This window comes from Larus michahellis, chromosome 4 (genome assembly GCF_964199755.1).
Source record: "Larus michahellis chromosome 4, bLarMic1.1, whole genome shotgun sequence".
Classification (NCBI taxonomy): Eukaryota; Metazoa; Chordata; class Aves; order Charadriiformes; family Laridae; genus Larus; species Larus michahellis.
Window position 1 is genome coordinate 24,868,756 of NC_133899.1, and position 18,270 is coordinate 24,887,025.

At 45.0% G+C, this 18,270-nt stretch overlaps 1 protein-coding gene across 1 annotated transcript; it reads right to left on the reverse strand.

The window, feature by feature from the left end:
- Positions 1 to 456: 456 nt before the first annotated feature.
- On the reverse strand, positions 457 to 9,899 carry TMX1 (thioredoxin related transmembrane protein 1). The gene is made up of 8 exons (XM_074583548.1): positions 9,722 to 9,899; positions 9,488 to 9,603; positions 8,651 to 8,696; positions 8,010 to 8,138; positions 6,312 to 6,357; positions 6,123 to 6,224; positions 4,351 to 4,420; positions 457 to 3,600 (listed from the first exon to the last, which is right to left on the reverse strand). Exons 1-8 carry the CDS (start codon positions 9,862 to 9,864, stop codon positions 3,422 to 3,424), a joined length of 831 nt encoding a protein of 276 aa, XP_074439649.1. The 5' UTR covers positions 9,865 to 9,899; the 3' UTR covers positions 457 to 3,421.
- Positions 9,900 to 18,270: the final 8,371 nt, after the last annotated feature.

The following is an 18,270-nucleotide window of genomic DNA, read 5'->3' on the forward strand; positions in this document are numbered from 1 at the left end:
CTCAATGCTCACTGCTAAGAGATGGTGGAAAGAGCAAGGGAAGGGGCAAGACAGGCTCTCTGACGGCCAGTTTTGCACTGGGCCAGCTGTTACTCAGTCATGCTTTGAGCAATACCTTCTCGGATTTGTTTCCTCCTCAAGAAGCCTCTTTCATTTCAGAGCTCACACAATTCTGAATTAAGCTTCCCACTCCAAGATAAATTCATCAACGCTGACCCCTTCAGCTGTTAAGATTTGCTACGCAGTGTGTAGGTGGAAGAGGGGAGGAGTCCATCTGCGGCTGAAATACGATTTGCATGCATTTTACGCAAATACAGAAAATAGTTAAAGAAACGAATTTTAAATGTAATTTGTCAACTCCGCCTACATTCCTTTTGCAACATTGAAATAGCCGCAGCTTTGCTTCACTGCTGAACTGCAAGATGCTGTCTTAGAAAAAAGACACAAACACAGGAATCCAAAGCTGGTGGTTATTTTTTACTTGAAGACTCTCTGAAACGTTAAAAAAAAGTATTGTTACAATTAATTAATTCCTTCTGGGATGAAACGGGACATGCTTGGTCAAGGCAATGATATGGAAAGGGCAGTCTGATTTTTACAAAACTGATATTCAAGCATCATCAATACACACAAAGGACAGGCTCTTACGCACATTTGTTACATTGCAACCTTCGCTCAGCTTCAGTAAACATCTTTGGAATATAGGTTTAAAAAAAAATATATATATCAAGAAACTTAAATATTCACAGGACAAAACCATAACATCATTAAAAATATGAACAGCGAGATTTACAGAGATCGGTAAACACAGGCTGGCTATGGATAATCAGAACAGAACGGGCAGAAGTGACACCAATGACAAGGACAGGTCTGCCACGCAGAGCCTGGATTCCAGCAACTGGGAACACCAAGGGCCAGGAGGCAGTTTGGGAATTTGGTTACTCGCCTAAGGCAGGGAGGCAGTAAGAAAAGGTAGGAGCACAGAAGGCAAAGGCAAGGTAAATCAGTGCTAGAAGTTCTTGTTAAACCAGGAGTCTAAAAGTACAGCAAGAAGGAAAAAAAAAAAAAAAAAGGTTGTTTGTTCTTTTAAAATGAAAAGTTAGCCAAAAGTTATCAGTATATACTTTCTCTATTGCACAAACAGTTTTAAAGTAACTGAAAAATTAGAAAACCCTGCATTCAGTACAGCTACATTTAAATATATTCCAAGTGGAGTTAGCCCATATGGTTCAGCTTTTAAAACAATCCAACATTTTTCCCTAACAGCATCCAGCATTTTTGTGTCCACTGTCTTCTCAAGCCCTCTCCAAACTAACAAAATGCACCATTTACCAAAGACTAGCGCTACTAGTTCTCCTTAGTATATCACAGATTTATTGCTTTATTTGACTAGTGACAAAGGCTAAGATCTAAACTTCTAGAGAATTTAAGGCAAACCCACAAGACCAACACCTTAAGGGCATTTACGGCACACAGCGGTCTTCATTCGAACACCAGGAAATGTTTGATATTTAAAAATGACAGGAACACTCCAATTTTAACCAAATGGACCCTTTCAAGCATTAGTTATTATCTTCCTAAACACGTAACCTAGGACTCAAGCTGGAAGTCATTTCAGAGCACCAGTGTTCAGAAAAACTAAAAAAAAAAAAAAAAAAAGAAAAAGAAAGAAAATGTCAAAGTAGGAAGTTCCAGGACATCTTACATAATAATTCATTCTTACTCATCGAAGAACTCAGATATTTGGATAGCTGAATCACTTCATTCCATTCATAACATGGAGGATGAATAACGATCTACTTAGGAAGAAGAGTTCAAGACTGACAAAAAACCTGGACTATTCTCAACAGCTTTAGAAGCCGATTCACCTGCAAGAGCTCTGAATTTTGTTTCTCCCAAGATTTCTTTCATATCCCACAGAGTTCATTATGAGCTCCTTGTCTGATGCTCTGCCTTCTTAATAATCACCAAGAGAGTCTGGCTTCAGAGCACCAGGCAACAGCGAATATGTCAAGAGCGTTTCTATGTTTACAATCTTAATTACTCACAACCAAGTGTACTATTGACACAGATTTATCAACTGCCAGTCCTGCAAACCCACTCCAATGAAAAATGAAAAAAAAAAAAAACAAACTTAAGAACAAAAAATAAAACAAAAAATCCAGCAAGAACAGGCTTGTCCAAAAACCTAAGCGTGCTCAGCATTAGGCTAACCCTTCCCTTGCAAATACTTTGGAAATTAACTGAAAGAATACGGAAAATTCTTCACAAGCGATGCAAGATAACACTGGCCCGATGTGCATGCGCATTCTTTTTATTTCTACAGAGTGAAAACAAATACTGTACAGAAAACAGTAGACTACAGGTTTTTTAAAGAAAGAACTAGGGTAAATTGTTTCAGGATGGTTTTGTGAAAACAGAAAAGATGACTTTCTGTAAAAGAAATTAAGAAGCAGTTATTTCAACTTCAGACCAGGTACAGCCTGATTAGATTTGCAGTAAAATTTGATTAAACAGAAATTACTGATGATGTATTAAAAATAAGCAGAGTTCTACTGCCATCCAGCAGGATGAAGGGATTTGCACTCAGCAGAGAACCCTGCGTGTAAACTATTCCCATCTGAATCGGAGTCATTGAGACAAACAAGACTTCACGGTCCTACTTGTAATTTTTTTCTAGAGAATTACTTCACCAAGAAGCTCATATAGCTTTCTACAGCCTTTTCTAAAAGAAATCGATGTAAATAGGTTTCTGGTCAGCCAGAGAACCCACGCTACACAGAGCGCTTGTGGTATCTTCCACCTGGGAGGACAGCAAAGATAAGCTCTCTAGCTTTTGTTCAGAGGGCAATTTCTGTTCCTCTAAATGAAGACAGCAACCTTAATCTCTTCGGAAGAAAGACTGGGGGGGTTTGTAGCACTCATTGTCACAGCAGAACACAGTTTTTGTCACATAAAAAGCCTGGAATATGTCCCATAAGTGAAGGAACTTTTTCCCCCTCAGCATTTCTTCAGAGCACAACTAGATAGATTTATACTGAGGAACCTTTCTGAATGCTTTAACAGCAAACAGGTTAGTGCATTTTCCTTGCTAATGTTCCCTAACGCAACAAGTACACCGGTTTACACTCTGTTAAAAAAAAAAAAATAAATCCCTACAGAACAAGTCGTTCAAGAAGACACGTAAATTATTTCTTGGCACTTCTCTGCACACAGACAGGAGAAGTTCCAGCCATTTGCAACAGCATGTTTTAGTTTTGAATACCCGATGCCAAAGATGCTTTCTTTTATTTTTTTCTGAATTCATGAAATGCATCAATATTACCATGACAGGAGTCATTCTTCTCTTGAAGCTGAAGGATTTGACATTTATCTCCTTTTGAGCTGGTGACTTAAACACTAATCCTGCATGCAAATAAAGCTAAGATTTATCCACTGCAGCAGCAGGATTCACTGGGCGCTGCCTCACAGTGTTCGGTGACGAGTTTCCATTGGACACCTCTTTACCCTCCGTTTCATCATCTGAGACGTCTTCCTCATCTGCTTCTTGCTCTTCATCCAGCTTTTTCAGCAGCTGAGCTGACTCTGGAGCTAGCTTTCCTTAAGGAGAAAGGAAAACATGCATACACAAATAAATACCATTACCATGTGAAATACTTTTTTTTTTTTTTTTACATCATGGGCTAGCACAGAATTTTAAATTAATTTAATCCAGGTAGCACTTTCCATGTCAGTCACTGAAGCTGCTATCTTAGGTAGAATTGTTGCTACCATGAACTGACCCACAGGTTAAGTGTTAACAGATTACAAACTACCGAGACAAGTTAATATAAAACTTCCTCCACCTTTGAAAAAACGGGTCTGGTTCCTACAAACCATAAACCAGCATTCAAATGTTCTTCCATGACTTTTTAAGATTACCTTGAAAAATTCCAGAGACTAAACCCAAATTGAATCCCTTACTATCCACAGAAATGCGAATTCACTTTTAATCCTCACTTTGCCCCTAAAACTTCTGTAAACCCCCAACTTAGCAACACTACAGTCCACTCAAAACTTTTATCTCCCTGCACATATGGAATTTCATATCTTGCAGGTATGGAAATGCTGTAAAAACATTTTTCATCTCCTAAAAAGGCTTTTTAAAAATAGTTCAGCTTTAGTAAATACAAACTACAAACCCACTATAAACCCCAAGGGCACACAGCTGCAGGTAAAGCACAGCATCAATCACAAACGTAAACTTCTACACTGAATCTCATGTCCTGCAGACACAAGTTACATACCAATATTTATTAAGTAAGATTTACCAAACAGCTTCACTGAATTAGAAGTATACAGCAGACTTACTTGAATAAGGGTACTGTGGCGGTCTGTGCCTTTTGGATGGACAGATACAGTCTGCTAAGAACACCATTATCTGAAACCAAAGACGGACAAGTTTATACCTCCAAACATCCTGCACGTTAGAAAAGACCCTTAAGAACATCGAATCCAACTGTAAGCCTAACACTACCAAGTCCACCACTAAACCATGTCCCTAAACACCATGTCTTTTAAATACCTCCAGGGATGGTGACTCAACTACTTCCCCAGGCAGCTTGTTTCAGTGCTCGATAATGCTTTTCAATGCAGAAATTTTTCCTAATATCCAATCTAAATCTGCCCTGGCACAAATTGGGGCCATTTCCTCTTGTCCTATCGCTTGTTACTTGGGAGACCACCCCCCACCTCTCTAAACCTCCTTTCAGGTAGCTGTAGAGTGATAAGGCCTCCCCTCAGCCTCCTTTTCTCCAGGCTGAACAACACCAGCCCCCTCAGCCGCTCCTCACAAGACCTGTGCTCCAGACCCCTCACCAGCTTCATTGCCCTTGACTGGACACGCTCCAGCACCTCAATGTCTTTCTTGTGGTGAGGGGCCCAAAACTGGACAGGGTATTCGAGGTGGGGCCTCACCAGTGCCAAGTTCAGGGGGATGATCACTGCCCCAGTCCTGCCGGCCACACCGTTGCTGATACAGGCCAGGATGCTGTCGGTTTGCTTGGCCACCTGGGCACGCTGCTGGCTCATATTCGGCCAGCTGTTCCCAACACCCTGAGGTTCTTTTCTGACAGGCAGCTCTCCAGCCACTCTGCCCCAAGTCTGTAACGTTCATGGGGTTGGTGTGACCCAAGTGCAGGACCAGGCACTTGGCCTTGTTGAACCTCACACCATTGGCCTCGGCCCATCGACCCAGCCTGTCCAGATCCCTCTGCAGAGTCACCCTACCCTCAAGCTGGTCGACACTCCCACTCAACTTGGTGTTGTCTGCAGGCTTACTGAGCGGGCACTCAATCCCCTTGTCCAGATCATTGATAAAGATATTAAACAGAACTGGCCCCAATACTGAGCCCTGGGCAACACCACTTGTGACCGTCCACCAGCTGGATTTAACTCCATTCACAACCACTCTCTGGGCCCGGCCACCCAGCCAGTTTTTCATCCAGCAAAGAGTACTCCTGTCCCAAGCCATGGGTGGCCAGTTTCTCCAGGAGAATGCCGTGGAAAATGGTGTCAAATGCTTTAGCAAAGTCCAGGCAGACAAAATCTACAACCTTTCCCTTGTCCACTAATCTTGTCACAGAAGATCAGGTTAGTCAAGAAGGACCTGTCTTTCATAAAGCCACACTGACTAGGCCTGATCGCCTGGTTGTCCTCTATGTGCCGCATGATGGCACTCAAGATGATTGCACCATAACCTTCCCCCACACCGAGGTCAGACTGACAGGCCTGTAGTTCCCCGGATTCTCCTTCCGGCCCTTCTTGTGGATAGGTGTCACATTTGCTAGTCTCCAGACAACTGGGACCTCCCCAGTTAGCCAGGACTGCTGATAAATGATGGCAAGTTGCTTGGTGAGCACTTCCACCAGCTCCCGCAGTAGCCTTAGCTGGATCCCATCTGGCCCCAGAGACTTGTGTGTGTCTAAGGACTGTAGCAGGTCACTAACTATTTCCCCTTGGATTATGGGGGCTTCATTCTGCTCCCTGTGTCTTCCAGCTCAGCGGGCTGGGTACCAACAGAACATCTGGTCTTACTCAGTCTTTAGTGACTGAGGCAAAGAAGGCATTAGTGCTTCACTTACAAGTCCCAGTATCAGACCCGAGAATAGAGTTGCCAATGCAAAAACAGCATATGAGCCCCAGACCGGTATTCCGACATTTTCTGTTAAATAACCATGGCAGTGCTGGAATAAAAGACAAGAGAATCATTTCAAGAACAGTTGAATGGCATGTCTGTTAAGATAAAATAAAGTAGAGATCTAAGTACATACCCTAATCCACATTGACAACTGAAACAAAGCTGACATACTGCTCATCCTGAAATAAAGCAGAAAAAAAAAAAGTAACTGAAAACATCTTTCAGCCAGTCACATACCTGTATCTTCTGATTTGCCTGACCGGTCATTATCGAGTCCCACGTTTAACAACTTTCTGCTCACGTCTAGTTTCCCTTCTAACTACTTTGATTTTTATCTACTGTTTTGTCTTTTACTTCAATAAACACTTGTTTCCCCATGAAGCCACCTTCGGTACCAACACCAGTTTGCATGATGTTCCACATACAGACAACTACGAACTTACAGACTTCCTTGACTTGGATCTGCTGACATATGAATTTCTGTTTTGTTTATGTTCTAAGTTATGTTTGGACCAACAGTTTACAAGAAGCCAGATGGAACTCTATTCAAGATATTAAGAATTAAGCATCTGGACATTTTATTAAAACAAAAAATTAGCCTATTAAAATAATCAGATTATATAAGAACTGAAAGATCTTCGGACACTTAAGTTTAGCCATAATTACATACTAGTGAAAAAGACCAGGCTATCTGCCATGTATATCATCCTGCCAATTCTAACATTTCCCTGTTATTGTGAAACTTCAGCATTAAGTATTCACTACCTGTAAAGGAAAGGAGAATTTGAAACATTAAGCCAATGTAAGTTGCTACTGAGTGAGCTATAGAAGAAGCCTGCACACTGCTTCAGTATGCACAAAAAATGGAGCCGGTACTGTACACTTCTAATAGAAAACTTCCCGATCCTAAAATTAGTACCATTTCACATATTCCTTGGTGTGAGCTAATACTTTGTAGGAGATCAACCACACAGTTTGAAGATTCAAAGGGCATTGTGAGTAGACAAAGTAACAATGCTGAGCGTCCTAGAAGAGCCACAAAAAATGTAACATTTCAGTCCACTTCATACACTGAACACTGTTACAGCATAGAGCAGTTAGCACAGAGGTGTTTGTTTCAGCCAGCAATGCTCTAACAGAAAACCACGAACAATTGGGCTCATTTGCTTCAAACAACAGTGTCCCCAACATGCTTTATCACTCAGTTACTCAACTACTCTGAAACCACCACGCAGCACAGGCAGCATCAACTAAAAGTACTTCAAAGCCACAAAACTAGAAAGTATTGCAAAGAGCGTATTTCTTCTCAGACTACAGAGTCTCCTCACTTCACTTTTCCTTCAACAAAGGAACCTTCACCCTTCCACACTGCTTTTAACTTTGCTCCAGATGTGCCTTCTTAAGTGGCCAGCCCATATCTCACAACTACGTTCCTACCTTATTTTCCAGTTTTTACTGCTCATTTCCTAGAACGTAGCTGGGCAAAACATCTTTCTGCTGCACTATCAAAAGAAGAACTTCAAGTGTCAGTAAGTTACCTACAAGAGTTTAGTAACACAATACACCCACCTATAACTATTTGAAGCCTTAAAGTAAACTCTGCTCAGGGCACCTTTGCTATTCTGGTGCACATAATCCTCCCACACCTGATGAAGGAGGAATGAACACCCACCCATCACATTCACATACTTCTTACCAGCACAGAGCTGTTGCATGAGCTGTTACCAAGGAGGCAGCACCAGGTGTGGCACACCTAAGGACCTGTCCCAGCACGTCCTTAAAGTGTCCATGTTTGACAACAAATTATTATAAAAATCATACCAAAACTTACAGGAAAGAAGAAGGACCAAACCATGATGAAACCGGTTCAATAGATTTCCATTCCTGGTCGCTGATGAAATTTATGAAATCACTTTTAGTTCTTGCACCCTGGTATCTCCTGAACTCTCCATCTTTACAGCTGTAAAACAAACAAAAAAAAGCCCTTCATTTTAGACAGTACAAGAGTGCAGCATTTGCTTCCACTCAACATCTTTCCCTCCCATCACTTTGCCTATTTTTATTTTTTTTTAAGTTGTACTTTGCATTACATGATATTGGTCTAAAATGTTTTCCGAGAATCTTGGCTACAAGTATTTCTGGAATCTTGTCTAGCTTTAGGTTGCCATTCCATAAAAAGATAATGATCTTTCTAATGACTTGCCACACAATGGCATTAAGATCAACCTACAAAGAAAAGATTGCAAAATAGAAACACCCATGAAAAGATAAAATAAATAAGGCCCGAAGGGAAAAAAAAAACCAAATCAACAGGCATTACTGTAAATTCACAGTGGGTAAGGCAGTGGTTGCCCCTGTGTAAAGTAATTAACATTCTTAAAGAGCACAGTAAATCTCATTCATTTGCCCCAAAAAAGGAAAAAAAAATGTCCTCTCTCCTCCAAAAGAAATCCGACTGCATTGCATACTTACTGATAGATGGTAGGAAGAGCTGTTATGATGAATCGTCCACTTAATCCTGTAAGAAGACAGTTATTTTCAGAATAGTAGAGCACTCATGTAAGAAAAGGCATGAAATGTTATTATACACCGAAATACAAACAGCAGCTCCCAGATATCAATTTTCTAATTGCGATCAAACACAAACTTATGCATATCAAAGTACTGCACACCATCTAAAGGTCACCCTGGACAAAGAGCAAGAATGTTTCTGCATGGGGAAATGGAGATGTCCAGGAATAACTGCTCTACTGGACTATTTTGGCTGTAGCTGTTCAGAGAGAGATGCTCTCCTTTTCCCACATGATCCACAACCTCCAGCACTAGCAGAAAATAACCCAAGCGAGGCAAGTTTCAAAAGTTCTTATGTGACTCTGTAGAAAAGTATCAATATGGAGAAGGATTTTTACAAACGCCACACAGGCATGAGGGCAATAAAGAGAAGTGAGCTTCAGCTGAGGGAGACCGGACTGCCTGCACTCCCTTTTGCCAACAGAGACAGGTATTGCTGCAGGGAAAGCTAAAACCACATTTTTTGCTCTGTATAATGCTTAGATAGTATGGCCAAAAATCTGCTTGAAATCCTCCAAATCACTCTCTAGAGAAATCCTCTTGTTCCCTTTATCTATTAAGGAAGATTAGGGTATTCAGTCTACATACAGCAATCTGCCTTCGGTAGAAATCAGGAAAAGATCTTTATTATTCCTACTAATTCTGTGTATTTTCGAAAAGCACCGGACCCCTCCCCCGAGCGCCCAGGGGCCCGGGGAGGGCGCTCAGAGCCCGCCGCCGGCCCCGCCGGCCTCTCACCCGGCTGCTCCGTGACATCCACTTTGGCAATGTTCACTTCCAGGTCCTCGCCCCACTCGGCAAACTTCTCCCACTCGGGCTGCAGGTTCTGGCAGGCGGGACACCACGGGGCATAGCTGTAGGCAGCACAACTCTGTCACGAACGGGCACGGCTCGGCGCCCCGCGGCCACAGAGCGGGCCGCTGAGAGGAAACCCCCCCCCCCCACCTCCCCGGCAGCCCCCTCCCGACTCACAACTCCACCATCCACTCGCCCTGCAGCAGCTCCCGCCACATGCCGTCCGACAGCACCTTCACCGAGCTCCGCTTCCCCAGCGCGGCCGCGCCGGCCGCCAGCGCCAACCACAGCAGGACCCGCAGCCGCCCGGCGGCCGCCATCTTGCCCCACCGCGCCGCGCGCGCTTCCGCCTTCCCGCGACGGCGAGCGAGAAGGGGAGGGGCACCGGCACGGGCTGCGCATGCGCACTGGGGGGGGGGGCCCGCGGCGGCCTCTTGCTTGGGAGGGGCAGAGACGGCCTGGGGGCGGGCTCAGGGTGCGCGGCAACCTATAGGACGTCGAGTTATGCGGCTCGTGGACACCGGGCTCGGCCAATCGGGGGCGCCGGTTCCCCCACCGCTGCCTCACACAGCGCGGACGCCCCGCCATGTTAATCACAGGCAGTGTGGGGAGGGAAGGGCAGCTTCGCTGGCCTCTTTCTGTGGCAAACCCCACTGCCACCATCACCCGGGGACATGGAGGAGAGCCGCTGCTTCCCCCTGCTGCTGTGACAGGGGTGGCATCAGCACAGGAGCCCAGCCCTGCAGCTGGACAGCAAGGGGGCCGGCGCAGGGTGCATGTGGTGCATGCAATGCACACCCCAACAGCAAACATGTGAACAGGAACAAAACCAGCCACAGGAAATACTACAGCTGTGTTAGTCTCCTCTGCTTCGTTTCCTTCCTTCAGAGTGCTCTGGGTACTCAGGGCAGGTTGTGGCTCACAGTGAGGTGAAGAAACTGCTGTACGAGGTCACAGGGAGAACAGATTTCCCTCACTTCGACCACTGCTTCCCTCCCACATCTTTAGTTACTTATGGGAGACAATCATGGAATGGTTTGGGTTGGAAGGGACCTTAAAGACTACCCAGTGCCACCCCCTGCCCTGGGCAGGGACACCTCCCACCAGCCCAGGTTGCTCCAAGCCCCGTCCAGCCTGGCCTTGAACCCCTCCAGGGATGGGGCAGCCACAGCTTCTCTGGGCAACCTGGGCCAGGGGCTCACCACCCTCACAGTCAAGAATTTCTTCCTCAGATCTCATCTAAATCTCCCCTCTTTCAGTTTAAACCCATTACCCTTAAGAGTAACTTAGTTCTCAAGCAAAAGTCAGGAAAAAGGTCACTGGTAACAAGCAGACAAATCCCATATAATTTCACTGCAGTCTGTCAGCACCTTAAGATTTTCAAGGCAAGGAACCTCTTCTTTCCATATGCACGTACTTTCTCTGCCGCAAGGTTTTATCCCGCTCTTGGTCAGGAGTGGCTGCGATAACATCACCTGTCCTTTTCTGCCTGGATTGCTCCTTTCCCAGCATCTTTCAAAGGAGCCTTTGCCATAATTTCATATCCCACAATTTAGAGCCTTGGCAGCTGGAGAGAACTGGTCTGCAGCAGCCATTAGAGCAGTGCAGGAAAAAGAATAAATCAGCATTTGGGGTTTGTTTTTTTTTCAATTTTGGCAACTTTTTTACAGTACAATGTGTATGTTCCTTTCTGTAGAAGAACACTAAAGCATTACTAAGGACTTGATGAAGCTTGTTATTCATTGATTCAGGGTTCAGTAATAAATCACTGCTTGCAGCACTCTCCCTGCTCATCACCATTCCATTTTAGTCATAATTGAATTTTTGAAATTTGTTATTGATAATCCAAGAATACCTTTGTTCTGCATCAGTAATGAGACGAGATGCGAAGAGCTGTCTTCAGTTCTTTAGGGTAGCAGTACACATCCTGATAATTTAAGATGTATTGAAGAATAAGTGCACAAACAAATGTGTTGCATTACCATGTGGAGCGGAGGCTGGGTGACTACTTGCTTTGATCTACATTCTGGGGAAAGTGGCTAGAAGCATGATCCCACCTTTTATTCATGCAGAGTAAGAGGATAACTGAATGTTCCTTTCTTCAGCACATCCAAACAGATGACTCCATGGAGGATGAATTTGATTTAATCCATGTGCAGGTCAACAAAAGATAAAAAACATGATGCTGTACAGGCAACAACAGAAGCAACTGCAACACCACCTTTAGATGACACCACGGGACAGCTCTTCCAGGACCAAGTCCCACCTGGAAGGGCACAGGGGAACTGTGAGGCAAGAAAAATGATTTTGCTATTTAGTGCTTCTAGGCTTAAGGAGAAGGAGCTGGTAGACATTCACTGTAAATAAAGAGTAGCCTCAAAGGCACACCAAGCTCCCTGTGGAAACAGCTTGAAAGACCTTGAAAAGCATGACTTCATTCCTCCTTCGCTTTGTTCCAGTAATTATTTTAAGGGTAATAAGTGCTGTGAATTACTTTTTATCTCCATTATTATTACATTGACATTGTCTTATTTCTTTGTAAAATTTTGAGGCATTTGAGAACAAGAAAGCCTTGACTGTATCTTTTATGCCTTCTTCCTCCAGCCTATTCACTTCAGCCATCCCAAGCTGTATGGAGAAATGTCTGCTTCATCTTTCAAGGTTGACAGTAGAATGAAGAGAATTAATAACCAAACAAACATCAGATGTCTCTGAGTGGCCTTAAGAAATGAAGATAGCTCCTAGTGCTATCCCTTTTTCCTTTCTCTGTGCCTGCTCTGTTATTGTGATGTGAGATTTGCAAAAAAATGTTGCTTTATGACTTACTTTGAGACAATGACTGCACATTGAGAAATGTGCAGAGGGTGGAAGGACAGCGTTGATTTAATCCGTCACCACAGCCCGACTCCCTTCTTACACTCATGCTTCTCTAGAGGTTTGATACTCCTCCATGGGAGCAACGCCAGATACTTTTATGTTCATGAGGCTCCAGAGCCCCGTCACTCTGATCTTGACCAACTTGAGGTGTCTCCAAGACCATCCTGGCACTGCCCCCCTCTGCTTAGTCCTGAATCTAAAGGGGGATCCTCAGGCTTCTAGGCATGCCTCTTCCCCTACATAGGTGGCAGGAGTTAAATTATGGGCCAACACACATTAAATAAGTTTTACTGCAGATCCTTGATGTCCTCTCTTATTGCAGAATTTGTCCACACCTCCTCATGTACAGAAGTGAGAAAAATGCAGTCCTGCCTGCTGAACTGTTAAAATTTGGTGCTGGTATTCACAGGAAGAGGTTTGTCTGCTGAGATCTGTGCTGAAGCAGTGTATCCTGCCTTTACAACCAACATCGGCCTCCAATTGCACCGCCACTCAAAGGTGAAAGTACGATCACTGGTAAAAACTCTCCCGAGCCCCAGGGACCACTGTCAAGACTGCCACAGCCTTCCTTTCAGCAAACCCTGATAACTGTCCACATCCTCCAAGAAAGCCCCAAGCGGTTCTGGTGGGAAAAAGTTCTGGTTGTGGAGGTCAGAAGGTGCAAACGCCTGTTTGTAAAATCGACCCCACAGTGTGGAGCGGGGTCTTTCCTGCCCGCTGGCGTGAGCTCTGCTCTGCCGAGTGATTTTTTCACCGAGTGATTTTTTTTTCATGTTCTTTTTCACCGCTGCCACACAGCGGCAGAGTTGAGGCTGCTTCTAAACTGGGAAGAGGCTGAGGGTTCAGAAGAAAATCCTCTGAGGGTAGGCATTACCTGGTTCTCCTGCTAGGGACACCCTGTCATCTTTCAAAATGTTAGCATGGAGGGCTTTTTCCTTGTCCAATCTTACTCGTGTTTTTAGGTCGTTTTTCTCAGGAGCTGAGATCAAGGGGATTTTGTGGTCAGTCTACAGTCCTTCCCCCCAACACACAGCCACAGTGCTGGTCATCATTTTGGCCAAGGTTGGAGTTACAAGAATATCAAGTCTCTATAAGTTTCATGAAGACAGTTGTCCCGTTAGAGTACTACTGATGCACAGAAAGAGGCTGAAGCACAAGCTCAGATTACCGCTTGACAGAGGGAAAAGGAATTATGTGTCTTAACCATAGGGAGAGCTTCAGTTGGCAAGAACGCTTGTCAGACAAGGGGACATTCAGCCGTGAGGCACTGAGCCCAGGCAACAAGGCCAATACATTCTCCTGCCCACAGAGCTCTTTGGTTTTGATGCAGGATGAAAGATGATAAAGCGAAAAATGCCTGTGTAATCAAGAAATCATCCTTTTCTTGATGACATCTGTGCCTCAGAAAATCAGATGCCACAGCTAGGAGTGGGAGTAGAAAGACTCCGCTTCCTTTGCATTTTGTTTTCTTTTGAGCTGAACATGAAAAAAAAGACTAAAACCCTTGAATGCCTCAACATTTTCCCCAAAGTTAAAGTCGCAGAGATGAACAAATTTTCCCAATTCAGCCAGTTCTGTAAGTGGTCAAAAACATAAAAAAAATTCCACACAAATTCACCCACTCTTTTTTTTTTTTTTTTGCAGAATGTTAATTCATCTATATTTGAAATGTGAACAAGTTGAACCAGCTCTATTTTCACGTATTTTCTCTGGGGTTTTTTTTTGTTATTATTATTTTATTTTTTAGAGTACCCTTACATGTTCTGATGATGAACTGAACATTAAACCAGACAAATGAGCAGTAGGAGCACAGAGGCTGTCCGCCCGGGGCTGACCTTTTGAAGGACCACTCTGAAAGAGCAGAGTGCTGGCCAGGTAATTATTTCCAAACACGGACCAAGCTCTGCAGTCCCTGGATGAGGTACAGCATCAGAGCCCTGACCTCATTTAGCATCTGCATTTATGAAACGCCAAGAGATTATGCAGAGAGCTCTTCTGTGTATAATCATTTGGGGCAGGAGACATGAAGTCATTGTCCTAAAGCCCAAGGTGAAATCAGACTGACCCTGAACGTCCCAGGCAGGCCTTGGGCCGCATTTTGTACTGCTGTAGGAAGAAAAACTGATCCTGTCTAATTTCCTTGGCTGTTTTCTGGCTTCAGCCTTTTGGGAAAGTTGGCATTTAGAATTCCACTCAGAACAGTTTTCTGGGCTTCAGCATTAGAAGAATTAAAGTCAAGAGCTAATTACTTTCCTATAGCTCTGGATTTCATTCCAGGAAGACAATCCATGCGTGAATGCTTCCTCCTACAGAAAGATCGTCCATATTAGGAGAAATAATTCAACCCTACCTGCCTAAAGTGAAGCCCGCAGAAGGTGCCACTGACTTCCCAGAAGCCGGACTGGGCTTGGTGCCTGCAAGCGTGGCTTTCACTCTGTGCACAGTTGAGGAGGATTAGCAGAACATGCCTTCCACAGGGGACTGTGCTCGAAGAAGCCCCACTGGAAAGCACATTCCCATCCGACAGCCCAGTCCTTCTGCTCGCCACTTCCCTGAGCTGCTTCAGCACAGGGTCCAGAAGACCCTGTGTTGGGTGTTCGGATTCTCGAGAGCTTCAGCTTTGGTGTGAGCAAAGAGTTTCGCTGTCTCGGCTTCTGCCATTATGCAATCCGTGCCCGACTGCAGTTTGCGTCAGCTGGTGAAAATGCTATGCGCAGCAAGGTTTGCTGCATCTCACTTTGGAAGACTACTTGGAAGACCTCAGAATTACAACAGCCCTTCTCACAACCACTATCCATCAGCCTCTCCTCTATGTGCTAAGAAACTCCGGTACTGCTAATTATTCAGTAATTAAGTGTCTCTCTAGGGTCATAATTGTAAATCTGGCCTCTCCCAGTCACTGTTTGCTCATTAGGTAGCAGTTTTCTCAACACAAAAACAAATCCTGTTCTTTACATTTGATTGGATTACAAAATTGCTTTAAACTCTGTGGAGATGATTAGGAAAAGTGTGTTTTTGCGCAATAGTTACCATGGGAACCAAAGTGGAGAGATCTTTATAAACCAAAAGTCAAACAGATTGTGTTTCAGACAATTAACATTGTCTCACGTATTTATTCATTTGCTTTAACTCTTTCTTGCACTAATCTGAAATAGGTTTTATCTGGTTTTTGGTACCAAATGCTGCGTCAAAGAGATTCCGTTGCCTCGAGGATTCACCCCTCTCTTCTCTTGCAAGGCCACCTTGCAGCCCTGGTTAGGTTCATCTTCCTCTTCTGCTTTGCCTCTTTGGTCTGGGGATATCTCTGGGGGCTTCCGGTGAGATTCAGTTTGGGATTGCGATTCATGTGTAGGGAGAAGTGTCAAAGCTCCTGTCTGGTCAGTGGACCCCAGAGAGCTCTGGTAGATCACGGTGCACTGGCGAGTAAGCTGAGCTGCTGTCCCTGCTTCTCCCGCACAAACCACTCTGCTGTCTTTTCTAACACCTAGGACACCTTAAACCTGCAATTCTTCTAGTTCTATGTTTGACACTTTAGGGAAGAGCAGCTGATAAACTGCCCAAGTGTCAGTAGCTGTCCCTCTGCCCTCCTCTCTTTCCAAACCCTCCTCTTTCTCCAGCAACCTGACCCTATCCCGTCTCTTGATTTCTCTCTCCCCTGCCCTCAGCTCTCTCCCTAGCATCTTGCAATCCTCTGGCTCTCCCATCACAGCACAAACAGTCTATCACATCTTAAAAAATAATTAGCATTATGCCAGATACCCATTTCCTGCTCCACTAGTTTCCATTTGTCTTTCTCTCCTTCACATCCAAGATGTCAGGAGGCCATCACTATACTCGGCTGCCACCATACTAACAGCATTGCCTTTCTCACTGTCCACTGTTGCCTTTGTGCTGCCGTCCCCTGCATTCATGGGCTTTCTGGGGCAAGGTTTTGTCCTGCCTTAGTACAGCGTTTCTCAGAGCAGAGTTTTGTTGTGAGCACACCTCCAGGAGATAAGCAGAGTTTTGTTGCGAGCACACCTCCAGGAGATAGTAAGTAAGAAAGCAGTGTCCTAATTTTCCTCCAGACCTCTGTCTGACTCTGTATACAGAAGGAATTCCCCCACCAAGGGAATTCAATATTCCCCTATTTAAAAACCGGCGGCTCCTCAGCCCCATCCCCTGTTGTACTGCTGACCTCCTTCCGCTGCACTGGATATAGGATTACTCATTTCCTTGGGGGCTGATCCATCACGCTGTTCTTTCAGTTCTTCACAAACAAATAGCATTTCTGTCCCCTGTCAGAGGTATGGCGAGGAAAGTTGCGTTCAGCGTAGAAGCCAGTTCATTTTCAGAGTGCTGTTCAGATCACAGGGCTGTGCCATAGCAGCTGCTCCGGCCCTCCCACCCTAAAATAGACTCTTTCTCTTCCACCATCATACCTATTTTCACAAGAGCATTGTGCAGCCACAGTTCGGCAAGCTTTGATGGGACTAGCAAAAGCCACATTTCTGAGGCAAAGATGGCCGAACTACCAAATTTCCAGTCTCTGAAGAAAATCAGGGAAGAATGAGATAACCTGGTGCGTCCGGCAGGACTTTGGCTTTTTTGAACATGGGCTGATCTACAGGAAACCAGGCATGCTGGCATCAGGCGGGGGAAGCCTAACCCGAAGGGGAAGAAAGAGACTGGGACAAGAATTAGCAGGGCTTATCCATAAAGCTTTAAACTAGGTTTGATGGGGGATGGGGACAAAACCAGGATCACAAAAGTGGTGCCTGGGAGCAACATAGCAGTGCTCATGGGTATAAGTGATAGCAAGGTCTTGCAGCCTGCCTCAGCGATGGTGGGGGATAGTGAATTGTGTGGCAGCATAGACACAAGGAGTAGTGATAATTTGGTAACTACAGTAGTGTCCGAGAATGACCAGGTGCAAATCAGGGCCTGTCCCCCCAAGAAAGTGGTAGGACAATTAACCCAACTGAAGTGCATCTACACTAATGCACGCAGCATGGGGAATAAGCAGGACGAGCTGGAGGCCATCATGCAGCAGGGAAACTATGATGTAGTCGCCATCACAGAAACGTGGTGGGATGACTCACATAGCTATAGTGCTGCCATGGATGCCTATAGGCTCTTCAGGAAGGATAGGCAAGCAAGGAGAGGCGGGGGTGTGGCCCTGTATGTTAAGGAGTGTTATGAATGCTTTGAACTTAATGATAGTGATAATGGGGTTGAGTGTTTATGGGTAAGAATCAGGGGCAGGGCTAACAAGGCGGATATCGTAGTAGGAGTCTGTTATAGACCGCCCAATCAGGATGAGGAGGCAGATGAAATATTCTATAAACGGCTGGGAGAAGTCTCAAGATCGCGAGCTCTTGTCCTCGTGGGGGACTTCAATTTGCCGGACATCTGCTGGGAATACAATACAGCAGGGAGGGAACAGTCTAGAAGGTTCCTGGAATGTGCTGGGGATAACTTCCTGACACAGCTAGTGAGAGAGCCAACTAGGGAAGGTGCCCTGCTGGATCTGTTGTTTGTAAATAGGGAAGGTCTTGTGGGGGATGTGAAGGTTGGAGGCTGTCTTGGGAACAGTGACCATGAAATGATAGAGTTTTCAATTCTGCGAGAAGCAAGGAGAGGGGTCAGCAGAACTGCTACCTTGGACTTCCAGAGGGCGGACTTTGGGCTTTTCAGGAGCCTGGTTGACAAAGTCCCCTGGGAGGCAGTCCTCCAGGGCAAAGGAGCCCAGGAAGCCTGGATGATTTTCAAGAAGGAAGTCTTAAAGGCGCAGGAGCAGGCTGTCCCCATGTGCCAGAAGACAAGCCGTCGGGGAAAAAGGCCGGCCTGGCTAAACAGGGAGCTAGTGT

Coding starts and splice junctions, on each gene's coding strand:
- TMX1 (XM_074583548.1), bottom strand. CDS start 9,864: ATGGCGGCCGCCGGGCGGCTGCGGGTCCTGCTGTGGTTGGCGCTGGCG. Junction 9,604..9,721: donor GGCGAGTGGATGGTGGAGTT/GTGAGTCGGGAG, acceptor TGCTGCCTACAG/CTATGCCCCGTGGTGTCCCG. Junction 8,697..9,487: donor GGATGTCACGGAGCAGCCGG/GTGAGAGGCCGG, acceptor GTCTTCTTACAG/GATTAAGTGGACGATTCATC.